The following is an 18,603-nucleotide window of genomic DNA, read 5'->3' on the forward strand; positions in this document are numbered from 1 at the left end:
TTTTTTTGAGATGGAGTTTTGCTCTTGTTGCCTAGGCTGGAGTACAATGGCGCAATCTCAGCTCACCGCAACCTCTGCCTCCTGGGTTCAAGTGATTCTCCTACCTCAGCCTCCCGAGTGGCTGGGATTACAGGCATGTGCCACCATGGCTGGCTAATTTTGTATTTTTAGTAGAGATGGGGTTTCTCCATATTGGTCAGGCTGGTCTTGAACTCCTGACCTGAGGTGATCTGCCAGCCTCAGCCTCCCAATGTGCTGGGACTATAGGCATGAGCCACTGCACCCGGCCACCAAACCTCCTTTTTACTTTAGCTAATGTAGCAAATACAATAAAATGGTCCTCTCAGAAGTAAATACCATCTATCCCCCATTCCGATCCCCAAATATCTGTCAACAACTTCTATTCAGTGCCATCTTAAATTGGCATCTCAAGTTAAAACATTTAGACTGGTTTATCGTCTCTTTGAGGGCTGGGTTTACAAACGTCTGTAACATGGCCCAGATATATAACATAAAAATATCATTATTCACTTTATAGTTTCCCATGGTGCCCATATGTGAATACTGGTTTGATTAGCTAACTGCTTTCAAAGACAGGATTAAAAAGCAGAGAAAAAAGTATGAAGTTTTGATAAATTGCAGTGAATGTATTTCTTATTTGCTGTAGTTGTTGACTTTTGTTTTATTTTGTTTTGTTTTGAGACAGTTTCACTCTGTCACCCAGTCTGGAGCGCAGTGGCGCGATCTCGGCTCACTGCACCCTCCACCTCCCAAGTTCAGGTGATTCTCCTTCCTCAGCCTCCGGAGTAACTGGGATTACAGGTGCCTGGCTAATTTTTTGTATTTTTATCAGAGACAGGGTTTTACCATGTTGGTCAGGCTGGTCTTGAACTTCTGACCTCAAGTGATCCACCTGCCTCAGCCTCCCAAAGTGTTGGGATTATGGGCGTGAGCCACTGTGGCCTGGTTGTTCGGCTCTTTAGTTTCAAACTGGTATCAGCACTTGAAAGCCAAGTCTTTTATGTCCCTTTCCCATAATGTCTTTGATACCCTTGTAATAGTGACTTACTTTGGTCTATGGGTTATTTAGGGAAATGATTTTTGAAAAAATCTAGTGTTAAAAAAAAGTTTTGGGCTGAGTCTGGTGGCTCACACCTGTAATCTTAGCACTTTGGAAGGCTGAGGTGGGAAAATTACTTGAGTCTAGGAGTTTGAGGCCAGCCTGGGCAACATAGATTGCATCTTTTAAAAAAATAAAAAAGAAAAAAATTAGCCTGGTGTGGTGGTGCGTGCTTGTGGTCCCAGCTACTCAGGAGGCTGAAGTGGAAGGATTGCTTGAGCCCAAGAGGTTGAAGCTGCAGTGAGCTATGATTCCACTGCTGCACTCCAGCCTGGGTGACAGAGCAAGATGCTGTCTCAAAAATAAATAAATAAGGCCGGGCGCAGTGGCTCACGCTTGTAATCCCAGCACTTTGGGAGGCCGAGGCGGGCAGATCACGAGGTCAGGAGATCGAGACCACGGTGAAACCCCGTCTCTACTAAAAATACAAAAAATTAGCCGGGCGTAGTGGCGGGCGCCTGTAATCCCAGCTACTCGGAGAGGCTGAGGCAGGAGAATGGCGTGAACCTGGGAGGCAGAGCTTGCAGTGAGCTGAGATTGCACCACTGCACTCCAGCCTGGGCGACAGAGCGAGACACCGTCTCAAAAAAATAAATAAAAATAAATAAATAAATAAATAAAAAGCTGGGCGCCGTGGCTCACGCCTGTAATCCCAGTACTTTGTGGGGGCCAAGGTGGGCGGATCACCTGAGGTTGGGAGTTCGGGACCAGACTGACCAACATGGAGAAACCCTATCTCTACTAAAGATACAAAATTAGCCAGGCATGGTGGCACATGGCTGTAATCCCAGCTACTTGGGAGGCTGAGGCAGGAGAATCGCTTGAACCTGAGAGGCAGAGGTTGGGGTGAGCCGAGATCGTACCATTGCACTCCGGCCTGGGCAACAAGAGTGAAACTCCATCTCAAAAAAAAAAAAAAATTGAAAGAATTTTGGAAAAAAAAAAGTTTTGGGAGGTTGAATTTTGAAAAATCTGGTTGGGCATGGTAGCTCACACCTGTAATCCCAGCACTTTGGGAGGCTAAGGTCGTAGGATCCCTTGAGTCCAAAAGTTCGATAACAGCCTTGGCAACATAGGGAGACTCTCACTTCCACAAAAAAATTAGCTGGGTATGGTGGTACATGCCTGTAGTCCCAGCTACTCGGGAAGCTGAGGTAGGAGGATATGTGAACCCAGGTCAAGGCTGTAAGGAGCTGTGATTGCACCATAGCCCACCAGTCTGGGTGACAGAGCGAGAACCTAAAAAAAAAAAAAAAAAAAAAAGAAAGGACTACAAAATTGCAGGCATCTGTTAACTGAGTTGAGAAAATATTCACCCTTATGAAACATCTTGAAACTTTCCTTTTTTTTTCTTTTTTCTTTTTTTTTTTTTTTTGAGATGGATTCTCGCTCTGTCACCCAGGCTGGAGTGTAGCATGATCTCAGCTCACTGCAGCCTCTGCCTCCCAGGTTCAAGTGATTCTCCTGCCTCAGCCTCCTGAGTAGTGGGGATTACAGATGCATGCCACCACGCCCATCTAATTTTTGCATTTTTAGTAGAGACAGGGTTTCACTGTGTTGGCCAAGCTGATTTTGAACTCCTGACCTCAAGTGATCTGCCCACCTCAGCCTCCCAAAGTGCTGGGATTATAGGCGTGAGCCACTGTTCCTGGCGAAACTTTTCTTTAGGTGAAAAAACTTGATTTAATGCCTTTCACTGCTTCTACTATTGTGAATTTTTGTTGATTTAGTTACCCGGAAATTAATGACCTATGAAAACATTTTGGTCTGAATTTGGAGATGGAGAATTGAGGCACATGCAAATTCTTTAATGATTTTTAATGATTATATACATTATTATTATTTTTAAAAATTAGGTAGAGATAGGGTCTCACTATGTTGCCCAGGCTGGCCTTGAACTCCTGAGGTCAAGGATCCTCCTGCCTGGGCCTCCCAAAGTGTTGGGATTACAGGCATGAGCCACCACTCCCAGCCCATTATGTTGTTTTGATGGTAGTTTTTTCAGTGTTTCCACTTATAAGACAAATTCTTATAAAATACGTTTTTGTAGAGAGAGGATGATATAAGAAGAGCTAACATTTAGGTGCCAGATTCTGAGCTTTGAGAATCGTGGACATGGCCCTGTCTAGTCTAGTCTGTGTCCCTAAAAGGATTGGGATTCGTATTGTCCCCATTTTATAGTTGGGGAAACTGGGCCTGGGAGAGGTTAGGCGACGTGTCGAAGATCACAGTGCTGGCAGCAGAGCTGAGTTCCAATTCTGGTCTGTTTCTGAGCTTATCTGATGATGTTGAATTACAAAAGGCTTTGTGGGCTTTCTGGTCTGACTTTATCTGCATCTGGCAGCTGGGGTCATCGCAGGATACTGATTGGATCACACAGGTCTTTGTTGAGGTCTCTGGCAGCTTTCTAAATACAGCTCTGCAAGGTGGTGTGCTAATCTGTTTCTCAGTGAGGCAGAAGCTAATCCGAGGGCAGGAGTTCTTCCTCAGTGTTAAACATTCCATCTACACTAGATGCCTGATTCAGCAGTTTAGGAGCTTAGTTTTGGATAGTCTTTGTTTTTGTGCTATATAGGTCCTGTGTTTATTACCTTTGTGTTTCAGATGCTCGTCAGACACTTGAGGTTCCTCAAAAAGAGAAACATAAAAAGAACAAAGACAAGCATAAGGCCAAGAAAGAGCACAGGAGGAAGAAAGAGAAGGTGAGAGACTTGTGTGTACCCCAGGATCAGTGTGGGGTGGGACCCGCTGGTCCGCCCCTAGGAGTGTCATATACCGCAGCTGAAGAGCGGATCTGGTGGCCAAGTCACAGTTCTCTCTGAGACTTAACAGAAATGTTGACATTCAATGCAAATGCTTGATTTTTCAGAAACATTTTCTTTTGCACTTAAACGCCCCTCCCCTTTTCTTTTTTGAGACGGACTCTCACTCTGTTGCCTAGGGTGGATGGAGTACAGCTGCAACCTCTACCTCATGGGTTCAAGCAATTCTCCTGCTTCAGCCTCCCGAGTAGCTGGGACCACAGGTGTGCACCACCACACCCAGCTAATTTTTTGTATTCTTAGTAGAGACGGGGTTTTACCATGTTGGCCAAGCTGGTTTTGACCTCCTGACCTCAGGTGATCTACCTCCCAAAGTGCTGCGATTACAGGCATGAGGCACCATGCCTAGCCCTTAAAAAAACTTTTTTTGTGAACATTAAAAAGCAGAAAAAAGGGCATTTAGGGATCTTAGAGCAATGGATGAGTATCAAATAATAAAATGATTTATTTCTTACTTATTCAATATTAAGTGAAGGTATTATTTTCAGCATTTCTCAGCTACTTTGTCTTTATTACAGTTTGAGATTTTAGTCCATCACTTGCCATTTGAAGTAAAAGAATTCGAATGGAAGGCAGGCATGTGCTTCCACTGTTGACGTCTCTTATTTCATCATCCATGTCTTCTTTTGGGTTACAGCACAGGCTTTTAATTAGGTTAATGTTCTTGTTGGGTACCCAAAGTAGTCTGGGCTAGCAGCTGAAGAAATCAGAAACAGTTTCCTTACTGGCCACCAGAGGGAAGCACTCCCACGTATGGCGGATGACGGGCGTTCCCTCCTAGTGAAAGAAAGAAAATGTGTGCCGACCAAATCTGTGTGTCCTTACCAGTGTATCTGCTGTTCGGTAACCTTCTGCCAGTTTCTTCCTTGTGGTTTTCCTGGGTGCCCGTCATCCTGACATGAAGTTTCCCAGGGGCCTGACAAAATAAGTCAGGTTCACCGGAGGTGGCACAGGTCACCACGCATAAGATATGTGGTGTCACGTCTTATGACACCAAGTGTTACAATGGGTCCTGTCTGCGCCTCCTTGGTTCTGCTGTGTCTGTTGCTGGAGGCGCAGCTGGGTCAGGGTGCGCAGCTGAGAGCGGCACAGCCGTCTGCCCTGTGCTGTCTTGTTAGGCTCTCACTCTCACTCACTCTAAATGAGGTTTAAACATTTTTTTGAATGACTCCATCACTGCAGCCTTGTTAACCTTTCATTGTACTGAATTAAGGAGGAAAAAATACATTTGTTTTCCCCCACCACTATTTATTTTTTTTACAGAAAAAGAAACACAGGAAGCACAAACACAAAGGCAAGCAAAAGAATAAAAAACCAGAGAAAAGTAGTAGCTCCGAGAGTTCCGACAGCAGTGACAGCCAGAGTGATGAGGAAACCACAGACGTGTCGCCCCAGGAGCTGCTGAGACGGTGGGCAGTGGAAGATGGAGGGTTTTTCAGAAACCTTTAGAGGCTTACTGAGTGCTTGATGTGTTTGCTTAGAGGCAAATATCAGAAATGAGAAATTGGTAGGCCCGGTGCAGTAGCTCACACCTATAATCCCAGCACTTTGGGAGGCTGAGGCAGGAGGATCGCTTGAGCCCAGGAGTTTGAGACCAGCCTGGGCAACGTAGTGAGATCCCATCTCTACAAAAAAAAAAAACAAATTAGCTGGGCGTGGTGGTGCACACCTGTGCCTCCAGCTATTTGGGAAGCTAAGGTGGGAGGATCCATTGAGCCCAGGAGTTGGAGGTTGCAGTGAGCCACGATCATACCACTGCACTTCAGCCTGGGTGATAGAGCAAGACCCTCTCCCTAAAAGAAAAAAAAAGTGTGTATTAACTAGGCTTTTTAAAAAGTTTGAATATCTAATTATGTAAGTGATAAGTGAATGTATTACCATTATGAAAATTCAGGCCGGGCATGGTGTTTGTATTCTCAAGGCTAAATAAGACTAGGGAAAAAAGTTGCTTTTATAAATGGTCTTAATATGAGGTGTGGTTGAGTGAGTCTCTCTGTGTTTTCAGGGTAATAGAAGAAGCATTTTAAGAACACAGATTGGCCGGGTACGGTGGCTCATGCCTGTAATCCTGGCACTTTGGGAGGCCGAGGCGGGCAGATCACGAGGTCAGGGGTTCGAGACAAGCCTGGCCAACATGGTGAAATCCCGTTTGTACTAAAAATACAAAAATTAGCTGGGTGTAGTGGCATGCGCCTGTAATCCCAGCTACTCTGGAGGCTGAGGCAGGAGACTCGCTTAAACCTGGGAGGCGGAGGTTGCAGTGAGCTGAGATCGCACCACTGCGCTCCAGCCTGGACAACAAGAGCGAAACTCCATCTCGGAAAAAGAAAAAAAAAAAGAAAAAGCACAGATTAGGCAGTACTTCATTGTGGGTTATTGTGAATGCATTTTATAGGTGCAGACGTGCTGCTATGATCTGGGGGAGGCCTGGCATTCTCAGCCTTCGTGGAGCTGTTTGGTTTTTCACTTCCTAGCTAACTTTCCATTTCTCTCTTTTCTGTTTTCTTTTCCAGGCTGAAAAGTCTTCCGCTAAGAAGGCAGTAATTGAATGCTGCCCTGGCTCGTTCTAGAATCATTTCTCCTCCATGATGGAAGCCCAGTGATTGTTCAGTTAACGCATTGTACAGAGTGTATTTATATGTAAATTCCTGCTGTAAAATAATTTTTAAAACCATGACATTTCAAAGGCTGCCTTGAAAGGTCGCAGAAATTGATTTCTATTTTTAATTTCAGTTAGTGTCGGGGGAAAAAAATCCAGACTGAACAGTTTAATTAAAGTGGAATTTTTCTATTTTCTTCTTGATTTTTAAAAAATTTCCTGGGACGTTAAAAAAGAAGTTAAAAGTGAAGGCTTCTCTCTGGTTTTGTGATGAAGACAGTCTGGACTCACTGAAGGACAAGTGTGTGAGAGGGGGTGGTTGCTTCTCCTCCTGCTGTTTCTTGGGAGTGAAGCTCTTCCCTCTCTGGGTGGCTGGGTTGCTGTTGGTGCCTAGGAAGCCCCATGGGAGGGCAGAGCCAGGGCCTGGCAGGGGGCCTCAGCCTCTCAGGGTAGATGTCACTAAAGTGTCTGAGACAGGCAGGGAAACCAGGTGGGGGAATGTGCGCCCACAGCCTGGGTTACACGGCTGCAGCTCCCTGCTCTGAGGCCACCTCATGTGTACCAAGGAGACCTTTTTGAAAAATAAAGTGCAGACTAGGTGTGATGGCTCATGCCTGTAATCCCAGAGCTTTGGGAGGCCGAGGCGGGAGGATTGCTTGAGCCCAGGAATTCCAGACCAGCCTGGGCCACATAGAGACCCCTGTCTCCACAAAAAATAAAGTACTGAGCATTTGTATTTTACATTATGAAAGTAGCATCATAGATCACAACAATTTTAAAAGCAGAAAGAAGGAAGAGGCCGGGTGCGGTGGCCCATGCTTGTAATCCCAGCACTTTGGGAGGCCGAGGCCAGCAGATCACTTGAGGCCACGAGTTCAAAAACAGCCTGGCCAACATGGCAAAACCTTGTCTCTACTAAAAATACAAAAAAATTAGCCAGGTCTGGTGAGCATACGCCTGTAATCCCAGCTGTGTGGGAGGCTGACGCACGAGAATCCCTTGAACCCCGGAGTGGAGGTTGCAGTGAGCTGAAATTGCGCCACTGCACTCCAGCCTGTGTGACACAGAGACTCTTGAGTCCACCAAAAAAAAAAAAAAAAAGAAAATCACTTTTAGTTTTATCATCCAAAGATGACACCCTTCAATATTTTGAATAATTCCACCCTGTCCTTTTCTAGCTATGGGGCTGTTATCTGACTGGTGGTAGCATTTTATTCCCTGTCACTGTTGTTGGGGTTGTGACAGATATTTCCCTCATGCTGTTATAAATGTTGTAAACCCACCCCTAATAACTGCATCTTATTTCGTGCAGGGGCTACCGCATAACTTACTGACCTTTTCTGTTTTGTCATGAAGTGGGTTGGCCAGGAGCTGTACCCAGGCAGAGGACATGAAGAAATTGCCCTGTGACAGGAGCCAGGGAAACTACAGGGGAGGGCTCGAGGCTGGGGTGCTGGTTTTGCTGGCTTGGCCTGGTTCCCAGAATGCAAAGCCCATTTTTCTTTTCTTTTGCAACCTCCACCTTCTGGGTTCAAGCCATTCTCCTGCCTCAGCCTCCCATGTAGCTGGAACTACAGGCGCACGCCCCCATGCCCGGCTAATTTTTTTGTTTGTTTGTTTGTTTGTTTTTAGTAAAGATGGGGTTTCACTAAACCTGTTGGCCAGGCTGGTCTCAAACTCCTGACCTCAGATAATCCGCCCGCCTCGGCCTCCCAAAGTGCCGGGATTACAGGCGTGAGCCACCGCACCCGACTGCAAAGCCCGTTTTTCTATAGGTAACCTGTGGTGCGCGGGGTGGCACTAGTTTTCACCCAGCGGTCGAGGAGGCAGCGAAGTCGAGGTCCCAGCGTAGTGCGCGCCTCTGAAGCGCTTGGTGCGGGCTCGGGCGCGCGGCGCCACCGTTCCCATCCAGGCTTGTGGGAGGCCACCGGCGGGCCGGGCTTCGAGATGGCCTCCCCGCCGCGGTGCTCCCCGACAGCCCCGGACAGGGAATGCAAGTTGCCGCCACCCTCGGCCCCCGCCAGCGAGTATTGTCCCGGCAAGCTGTCCTGGGGGACCCTGGCGAGGGCCTTAGGCCGCTTCAAGCTGTCGATCCCGCACACGCACCTGCTGGCCACCCTCGACCCCCTGGCCTTGGACAGGGAACCACCGCCGCAGCTGTTGCCTGAGAAGCACCAGGTGCCGGAGAAATTGATCTGGGGCGACCAGGAGCCTCTCTCCAAGGTCAGACCCGTCGCTGGGGTGAGGGGGCAGTGGCCTGTTCCCCACACGGGAGGAAGGCGCTTGAGCTGTCGGGGGACCCATGGAAAACCCACCTGGCTTCACCAGGACCCCCAGCGAGGCCCTAGGCCCATTCCCCAATCTGTGGTACATTTGTGGGCAAAGGTCAGACCCAGCTGAGCAGGGCGTGCTGGGGATGCCGGCGGGGGCTCCTCGCACTGCCACCTGCTGGGGAACCAGGACTCTTCGCGGGGAAGAGGCTCTGCCCCACCATGTGCACCCTGACCCTATCTAGACCTTGGAGTCTCCGTAGGGCCAGCCACAGTGATGCTCCTAATTGCAGCCCAAGGGTCAGTGGCTCAGCTCTCCCCATCCAGGAGATACAGTTAGCGTCAGAAGAAACGGGAAACTCAGAATAATAATTAATAATAATAACAACAATGAATTGGGCCAGGCAAGGTGGCTCACACCTGTAATCCCAGCCCTTTGGGAGGCCCAGGTGGGAGGATCACTTGAGCCCAGGAGTTTGAGACCAGCCTGGGCAACATAGTGAGAGGTCGTCTCTACAAAAAATAAACTTAGCCCAGTGTGATGGGGCGCACCTGTGGTCCCAGCCACTTGAAAGGCTGAGGCAAGAGGATCCCTTGAACTCAGGAGTTTAAGGCTGCAGTGAGCTATGATTGTGCCACTGCACTCCAGTCTGGGCAACAGAGCGAGACTCTCTCTAGAATAAATATGTATGTATGTGTATATATATGTGTGTGTGTGTGTGTGTGTATACATATATATACGTATACATGTGTGTATATATATACACACATATATATAGAGAGAGAGAGAGAGAGAGAGAAACTGGCTGGGCGCGGTGGCTCACACCTGTAATCCCAGCACTTTGGGAAGCCGAGATGAGCAGATCACTTGAGGTCAGGGGTTCGAGACCAGCCTGGCTAACATGGTGAAACCCTTTCTCTACTAAAAATGCAAAAATTAGCTGGGCGTGGTGGTGCATGCCTATAATCCCAGCTACTCAGGAGGCTGAGGCAGCAGGATCATTTGAACCTGGGAGGCAGAGGTTGCAGTGAGCCGAGATAATCTCACCCGTCTCAAAAACAAAACAAAACAAAAACCCAATAAAGAACATTCTCAATAAGTAGTGTTTCATGCTTGGCCTTGATTTAATGCACTCACATGCAGATGTCAGAGTGTGGTTTTAATAATTTCCTTGAAACCTCTGCCTGGCTTCCCAGCATATTTAAGATGAAGTCTGGCGATCTGCCTGTGGCGTTCCAGGCCATTTCGAATCTGGCACCTCTCCATGTTCTCCTCCCCCATCCCCCTGTCTTGCTGACCTATAAGCAGGTCTGGCCTCAGGGCTCTTGGCGGGTCCCTGCCCCACGGTATTGCGCTCTTGGGGAGGCCCTCCCTGACTGACCATCTAAAGTAGCTGGGGCCACTGTCTCCTCCGTGCCTCATGCCATGGTCTGACATCCCCGTTCCATCCTCAAAATGTCCTCTGGCTGCCAGCAACTGGCCCCTCGAGGTTAGGGACTTTGCTCCTAGGTGGTTGCTGAGCTGCAGCATCAGGTCCAGGCCCCATGGGGAGGAGGCTCTCGAGGTTTATTTGTGGAACATGTGAATGAACGCTACACATAGAAGAACTGTTTTGGTTTTGCACAAATTGCCCTGTCCTCTGCATGAGCTTTGTCAGCGCCTCTGAAATGTACTCATGTGTTGGAGACTTCTCTCTGCAGCCCCTGGGACCCCTTTACCTAGTGGATCCCAAGGGACTGTGTGCAGAAAAAAACCTGAAATAAGGGCCCCAGAAAAGCCTGTGGTGGGGGTAGTGGAATGATTCCCCCTCTTGCTGATGTTTTTCCATGATGGAGTTCTAGGTTTTTTGTTTTCCTATTTTTTAAATTAAATTATATATTTTAAAAATTATTATTTAATTTTAATTTTGATTTTTTTTTTGTAGAGAGGGGGAGTCTCGCTATGTTGCCCATACTAGTCTTAAACCCCTGGTGTCAAGCAATCCTCCCTCCTTGGCCTCCCAAAGCACTGGAATTGCATGCGTGAGCCACTGCACCCAGCAAATTTAATTTCAATTTTTAATGATAGTTCGGTTTTCCTAATGAGAGAGATAACCCAAACCCTGCAGGGGCGGCGGGGGCTGGGGTCGCCAGGGGCGGAGGCGGTGCGGCAGGGCTGCGCAGGTCACATCCAGGGGACTGGGGCCGCTCCTGGAGTAGGGAGCGGACCCTGAACGCGCGGCCCCTACCGGCCCGCCCGGGTTAGCGAACTCCCCCAGAGAAAAGCCCGGTCCCAGCTCTCCACACTCCCTGGCAACGGAGCCCGCGTTCCAGTGTCCCCGTGTCCCCAAGTCCCCTAGAGGTGGGGTATCCTCTCATCCTCTGCATCCCACCTGCGCGTCCCAGACACCCCCCGCATCACCTGCAACCCGAAGGCCACTGCCACCCTGATGAGACCATCCCCTCACTCCTGCCCTCCTGCCGACCCAGCCCAGGACCCTGACACTGCCTTCCAGGCCACACCCCTGGTCTTGCCTCCAACATTTCCCCCACCCCCACACTTCCACAGCTCAACCTGGGACGTGTGGCCATGCGCGGGCAGGGGGAGGGAGGGGCGGGACATCTTCAGGCTTCCCCGCTCTGTCATCTTTTTTTTTCCCCCAGTTTTACTGAGATATAATTCTCGTACCATATAATTTAACCATAGAAGCTGCAGTGGTTTCTAGGGTATTCACAGAGTACTGTACTCCCCAGTTCCCCAATACCCATCCTGCCAACACCAGGCAATTCTACTTTCTGTCCATAGATTTGGCTATTCTAGACCTTTTATAGCGATAGAATCAAGCCATACGTGGTCTCTTGTGACTGGCTTCATTTCCTTAGCATAACGTCCTCAAGGTTCATCCATGTTGTAGCCTGTAGCAGTGCTCCCTTCCCTTTTCATTACCAAGTAATATTCTGTTGCATGGCCATGACACATTTTCTCTTTCTTTGAGACGGAGTATCGCTCTGTTGCCCAGGCTGGAGTGCAGTGGCGTGATCTTGGCTCACTGCAGCCTCTGCCTCCCAGGTTCAAGGGATTCTCCTGCCTCAGTTTCCCAGTAGCTAGGATTACAGGTATGTGCCACCATGCCCGGCTAATTTTTGTACTTTTAGTTGAGATGGGGTTTCACCATGTTGGCCAGACTTGTCTCGAGCTCCTGACCTCAGGTGATCCACCCACCTTGGCCTCCCAAAGTGCTGGGATTACAAGTGTGAGCCACCGCGCCTGGCCGAACTGCCTGTTTTTCAAAGTGGCTGCACTACGTTATGTTCCTACCAGCAATGTAGGAGGCTTCCAACTATTCGCATCCTTGCCAACACTTGTTATGGGACTTTGATGATAGCCATCCTAACAAATATGACACGGTATCACACTTCGGTTTTCTTTTCTTTCTTTCTTTTCTTTTTTTTTAAAGACAAAGTCTTGCTCTGTCACTCAGGCTGGAGTGCAGTGGCGTGATCTCAGCTTACTGCAGCCTCTGCTTCCTAGGTTCAAGCGATTCTCCTGCCTTAGCCTCCCAAGTAGCTGTGATTAGATGTGCCTACCACCACACTTGGCTAATTTTTTTTTTTTTTTTGAGATGGAGTTTTGCTCTTGTTGCCCAGGCTGGAGTGCAATGGCACGATCTCGGCTCACTGCAACCTCCGCCTCCCGGGTTCAAGCAATTCTCCTGCCTCAGCCTCACGAGTAGCTGGGATTACAGGCTTGCGCCACCATGCCCGGCTAGTTTTATATTTTTAGTAGAGACGGGGTTTCTCCATGTTGGTCAGGCTGGTCTCAAACTCCCGACCTCAGGTGATCCACCTACCTCAGCCTCCCAAAGTGCTGGGATTACAGGCGTTAGCCACTGTGCCCGGCCTAATTTTTGTATTTTTAGTAGAGATGGGGTTTTGCCATGTTGGCCAAGCTGGTCTTGAATTCCTGACCTCAGGTGATCCGCCTGCCTCGGTCTCCCAAAGTGCTGAGATTACAGGCGTGAGCCACCGCGCCTGGCCACACTGTGGTTTTCATTTGCACTTTCCTGATGTGGTGAGTGATGTTGAGAATCTTTTCATGTGCTATGATCTATTTGCATATATATATATATATATATATTTTCTTTTTGAGACAGGTCTCACTTTGTCACCCAGGCTGGAGTGCAGTGACATGATCATAGCTCATTGTAACATCCACCTCCTGGGTTCAAGCAATTCTCATGACTCAGCCTCCTGAGTAGTTGGGATTACAGGAGCACACCATGACGGCTGGCTAATTTTTTTTTTTTTTTTTTTCAGTAGAGATGGGGTTTCGCCATGTTGGCCAGGCTGGTCTTGAACTTCTGGCCTCAAGTGATCCGCCTGCCTCAGCCTCCCAAAGTGCTGAGATTATAGTTGTGAGCCACCACACCCAGCCCTTGCATATCTTCTTTGGAGATATATCTATTCAAATCCTTTGCCCATTTAAAATTTTGATTTTAATTATTTAAAGGCAGGGTCTTGCTCTGTCACCCAGGCTGGAGTGCAGTGCTACAATCATAGCTCACTGTAACCTTAACCTTCTGGGCTCAAGTAGTCCTCCCGCCTCAGCCTCCTGAGTGGCTGGGGCTACAAGTGTGCACCACTATGCCTGGCTCATTTTCTTTCCTCTTCTTTTTTTTTTTGCAATTTTGTACAGTCTCACTATGTTGCCCAGACTGGTCTTGAACTCCCAAGCTCAAGCAGTCCTCCTGCCCCAGCCTCCCAGAGTGCTGGGATTACAGGGATGAGTCACTGTGCCCAGCCAGAGATTTTTTTTTTTTTTTTTTCAGATGGAGTCTCACTCTGTCGCCCAGCCTGGAGTGCAGTGGTGCAATCTTGGCTCACTGCAACCTCTGCCTCCTGTGTTCAAGTGATTCTCCTGCCTCAGCCTCTGAGTAGCTGAGATTACAGGCATGCACCAACATGCCCGGCTAATTTTTGTATTTTTAATAGAGATGGAGTTTTGCCATGTTGGCCAGGCTGGTCTCGATATCCTGACCTCAGGTGATCTGCCTGTCTCGGCCTTCCAAAGTGCTGGGATTACAGACGTGAGCCACCCCCCTGGCCAGAATTTTTTAAATTCATTTTTTTCCAGGTGGTTTATTGAAAGTGTTTAGAAATAAAATTAACTGTTGTACATTGATCTTGTGTCCTGCAACATATTTAGCTCATCTGGTCTCTCCTTTTTTCAGATCCCATTTAAAATTCTGAGTGGGCACGAGCACGCTGTGAGCACCTGCCACTTCTGTGTGGATGACACAAAGCTCCTCAGTGGCTCCTATGACTGCACCGTGAAGCTGTGGGTAGGTGGCCCCCTGTTAGGTGCTCCTGGAGTGAAAACCTTTCCTAAGCTTAGGCACCTCCTGTGTCGAGTTCCCCAGCACTGAACTCGCAGGCACTTGTGGGTCCTGGTTTGCAGGTCTTCTGAGCAAAGTACCAGAAAGAAGGGAAGGTGAGAGCCCAGCCTAGATGAAGTTAGGGTGGCTGCTGCCAGCTTGTGGGCCTGGAAACAGTGGGAATGGGATGGAGACTTCTGGACTGACAGCGCCACACTGTTTTTTTTTGTTTTTTGAGACGGAGTTTTGCTCTTGTTGCCCAGGCTGGAGTGCAATGGCGTGATCTTGGCTCACTGCAACCTCCACCTCCTGGGTTCAAGCAATTCTTCTGCCTCAGCCTCCCGAGTAGCTGGGATTACAGGCATGTGCCACCACACCCAGCTAATTTTGTTTTTTTTTTTTTTTTTTAGTAGAGATGGGGTTTCATCATGTTGGTAGGCTGGTCTTGAATTCCTGACCTCAGGTGATCCACCCACCTCGGCCTCCCAAAGTGCTGGGATTATAGGCGTGAGCCACGGCGCCTGGCCTTTTATTTATTTTTTATTTTTTTTTGAGACCGAGTTTTGCTCTTGTCGCCCAGATGGAGTGCAATGGCATGATCTCAGTTCACTGCAACATCCGACTCCCGGGTTCAAGTGATTGTCCTGCCTCAGCCTCCTGAGTAGCTAGGACTACAGGTGTGCGCCACTACTCCTGGCTAATTTTATATTTTTAGTAGAGACAGAGTTTCACCATGTTAACCAGGCTGGTCTCAAACTCCTGACTTCAGATGATCCACCTGCCTCAACTTACCAAAGTGCAGGGATGACAGGTGTGAACCACCGTGCCCGGCCCCCATACCTTTTTTTTTTTCTTTCTTTTTTTTTTTTGAGACAGAGTCTTGCTCTGTCGCCCAGGCTGGAGTATAGTGGCATGATCTCGGCTCACTACAACTTCCGCCGCCGGGTTCAAGTGGTTCTCCTGCCTCAGCCTCCCTAGTAGCTGGGACTACAGAGGCATGCCACCGTGCCCAACTAATTTTTTTTTATTTTTAGTAGAGACAGGGTTTCACTATGTTGGCCAGGATGGTCTCAAACTCCTGGCCTCAAGTGATCTGCCTGCTTTGGCCTCCCAAATCGTTGGGATTATAGGTGTGAGCCACCGCGCCCAGCCACCCCACACACCTGTCAGAGAATGGAAGTCCTGGCTGTGTTTGGGGCCTAGGATGTCATCTCTCTGGGTCTCCTCATCTGGAAAACTGAGATCCATCCACAGAGACTGGATGGCCAGGTCTGTGTGGTCACAGAGGACAGAAAGGTGTCCAGGCCTGGGACCTGTTCATGAGGGGTGGTTGGAAGAGGCAGGCCTGGGTGCAGATCAGCACCCCAAGGTGCAGGAGGCCGGGGCACTGGGGATGGGGCTGTGATGTTCACATAAGGTTGCAGAGGTGGCTCCTGGAGCCCTTCTGGGGACTGCAGGGTATGGCCAGCAGGCCCGGGCAGTGCAGGTCACTCAGAAGGGCTGGGGAGGAGCAGGGCTGGAGGAAGGCAGTGGCCATGGGGCCAGGCCGCAGAAGGCTGTGTGGCTGGGGCTGGGACTCATGGGAGAGGACAGTCAGTTGTGAGTTTTGCAGCATCTGGCTTCAGGGACAGGAGTGGAGGGAGTTGAGGCTGGTTCCTGGGTTCTGGTTTGGGTAATGGGGAAGAGGATAGCCCCTCACCCTACAGACGACCTCGAGGGAATGTTTTCTGTGGTATTTCCTGCTAGGGGGACAGATATTCACATGGAGATCAGAAATAAAGACATCAGTTGAGTGGTTCTTAGGGTGGTACAGGGAAAAGGATTTAAGGGTTTGGAACACAGGATTTTTTTGAGACATTATCAGTCATTCCCCACTATTGTCTGTTTTTGTTTGTTTGTTTGTTTTTAATGAATTTAAGACCATTGGCCTATAACTTCATACTTGTTCTTTTGTGAAATGGAAAGGGGAGAAAATATGCATACACACACACACACACACACACACACAGCCACAAGATATAATCTGTGCCAAGGCCATGCCAACTGGGCAGGAGGGTTTGTGGTGGACTCCACGTTTAGGACTTACCAGCTGTGTGACCCTGGGGGGTTGCATGACCTCCTGGGCCTCCCTGGGTCTGCCCCTGCTGCACAGGACCAGTTGTGTGAAGGGGCTGCCTGGGGGCTCAACTCACCTCCACTCCCGCCCTCTGTAGCTGTCCTTATGGACACCTGGCCCACAGAGCCCAGAGCCTCAAGATCTTGTTAGAAAAACTACTGGTTTCTCTGGGAGCCTCACCCCCACACCCCACAGGATAACACTAGAGGAATTTTTTGTTTGTTTTAGAGACAGAGTCTTTCTCTGTCACCCAGGCTGGAGTGCAGTGGTGCAATTATGGCTCACCGCAGCCTCAACCTCCTGGACTCAAGCAATCCTCCCATCTCAACACCCTGAGTAGCTGGGACTGCAGGAGTGCACCACCACACCTAGCTAATTTTTAATATTTTATATTGTAGAGATGAGGGTCTTGCTACATTGCCCAGGCTAGTCTCAAACTCTTGGCCTCAAGCAATCCTCCCACCTCAGCTTCCCAAAGTGCTGGAATTTCAGGCATGGGCCACCAAGGTCCCAGTTTCATAGATGTATGCGGACATGTGTGGACAAGAAAAAAGACACACGTCGGCTGGGCGCGGTGGCTCGCGCCTGTAATCCCAGCACTTTGGGAGGCTGAGGCGAGCGAATCACCTGAGATCAGGAGTTCAAGACCAGCCTGACCAATGTGGTGAAACCCCATCTCTACTAAAAATACAAAAATTAGCTGAGTGTAGTGGCAGGTGCCTATAGTCCCAGCTACTCGGGAGGCTGAGACAGGAGAATTGCTTGAACCCGGGAAGCGGAGGTTGCAGTGAGCTGAGATTGCACCACTGCACTCCAGCCTGGGCGACAGTGGGAGACTCCGTCTCAAAAAAAAAAAAAAAAAAAAGACACATGCCAACATATTCACAACTGTTAACTCTGGGATCATAGAAGGATGAATGTTTTTCTTTCTTGTGTTTTCATGTGTTTTCTGTAATAAAATCATATTACTTTTGTAATTATATGAGAAAAACTACCAAACTTACATTTTTTTTTTTTTTTTTGAGACGGGGTCTTGCCCTATCACCCAGGCTGGAGTGCAGTGGCAAGAACACGGCTCACTGCACCTTTTACCTCCTGGGCTAAAGGCATTCTCCCATCTCAGCCTCCCAAGTCGCTGGGACCACAGGCACACACCACCATGCCTGGCTAATTTTTTTGTTTTTCGTAGAGACAGGGTCTCACTACATTGCCCAGGCTGGTCTCAAACTCCTTGGCTCAAGCGACTCTCCTGCCTCAGCCTCCAAAAGTGCTGGGATTACAGGTGTGGGAGCACATTTTTTTTTTTTTTTTGACACAGGATCTCACTCTGTTGCCCAGGCTGAAGTGCAGTGGTGCAATTATGGCTCACTGCAGCCTCAACCTCCTGGGCTCAAGTGATCCTCCCACCTCTGCCTCCTGAGTATCTGGGACTGCAGGAACAGGCTGCCGTGCCCAGCTAATATTATCATTTTTTGTAGAGATGGGATCTCCCTATGTTGCCTGGGCTGGTCTTGGGCTCCTGGCCTCAAGCCATCCTTCCTCCTTGGCCTCCCAAAACACTGGGAGCCCCAAACTTATTTTTAAATGACCAGAAAAAAGGTGGCAATATATTAGAGGGAGATTGGGCATAGGATTAAGAATATTTTTCCCAGCTTCTCTGTACATTTATGGACTGTCCAAGTTATTCACAATAATCTCCAAGGAGGGGAAAAGGGTTTTTTGTTTGTTTGTTTTTTTGAGATGGTGTTTTGCTCTTGTTGCTCAGGCTGGAGTGCAATGGTGTGGTCTCAGCTCACTGCAACCTCCGCCTCCTGAGTTCAAGCGATTCTCCTGCCTCAGCCTCCCAAGTAGCTGGGATTACAGGAGCCTGCCACCACGCCCGGCTAATTTTTGTGTTTTTGTATTTTTAGTAGAGATGGGGTTTCACCATGTTGGCCAGGCTGGTCTCAAACTCCTGACCTCAGGTGATCTGCCCGCCTTGGCCTCCCAAAGTGCTGGGATTACAGGTGTGAGCCACTGCACCTAGAGGAAAAGGGGCTTTTAAAAGATTTAAAAGGTATTTGGATTTGAGGTGTTGCTGGGGGCAGGGACTGGAAATGGGGTCAGTGGGTGAGGCAGAGAGGGGAGGCCAGGGGAGATTTTGGCCAAGATACTGTGACAAGAGGAGATGACTGTGTAGGGTTATGGGTTCACCCCCTACGGAGGGACATGGAGCGCATGGTGGGAGCCACAGCTGAGGGTCTCAAGGAGCCAGCAGGACGGGATGAAGATGGAAGAAGAGAGCCAGGGGAGGAGACAGGTCTCTGGAGTGGCAGCCAATGG

At 48.9% G+C, this 18,603-nt stretch overlaps 2 protein-coding genes across 3 annotated transcripts in view; both read left to right on the plus strand.

Annotated features, from left to right (window-relative positions):
* GPATCH1 (G-patch domain containing 1) overlaps window positions 1-6,873 on the plus strand; it is a 47,879-nt gene extending 41,006 nt beyond the window's left edge. The window contains exons 18-20 of one of the 2 annotated variants that reach the window (XM_032170384.2): window positions 3,725-3,822; window positions 5,206-5,351; window positions 6,456-6,873. In XM_032170384.2, coding sequence (XP_032026275.1) covers window positions 3,725-3,822; window positions 5,206-5,351; window positions 6,456-6,486 — 275 coding nt within the window. In that variant the 3' untranslated portion in view covers window positions 6,487-6,873. The remainder of the gene's footprint in view (window positions 1-3,724; window positions 3,823-5,205; window positions 5,352-6,455) is intronic. The other variant, XM_058425392.1, reaches the window with a different exon arrangement.
* Window positions 6,874-8,339: 1,466 nt separating this feature from the next.
* WDR88 (WD repeat domain 88) overlaps window positions 8,340-18,603 on the plus strand; it is a 44,229-nt gene continuing 33,965 nt past the window's right edge. Inside the window, exons 1-2 of the mRNA XM_032170386.2 lie at window positions 8,340-8,764; window positions 14,022-14,132. Of these exons, the coding sequence (XP_032026277.1) occupies window positions 8,489-8,764; window positions 14,022-14,132 (387 nt within the window). The 5' untranslated portion in view covers window positions 8,340-8,488. The remainder of the gene's footprint in view (window positions 8,765-14,021; window positions 14,133-18,603) is intronic.

This window comes from Hylobates moloch, unplaced genomic scaffold (genome assembly GCF_009828535.3).
Source record: "Hylobates moloch isolate HMO894 unplaced genomic scaffold, HMol_V3 SCAFFOLD_12, whole genome shotgun sequence".
Classification (NCBI taxonomy): domain Eukaryota; kingdom Metazoa; phylum Chordata; class Mammalia; order Primates; family Hylobatidae; genus Hylobates; species Hylobates moloch.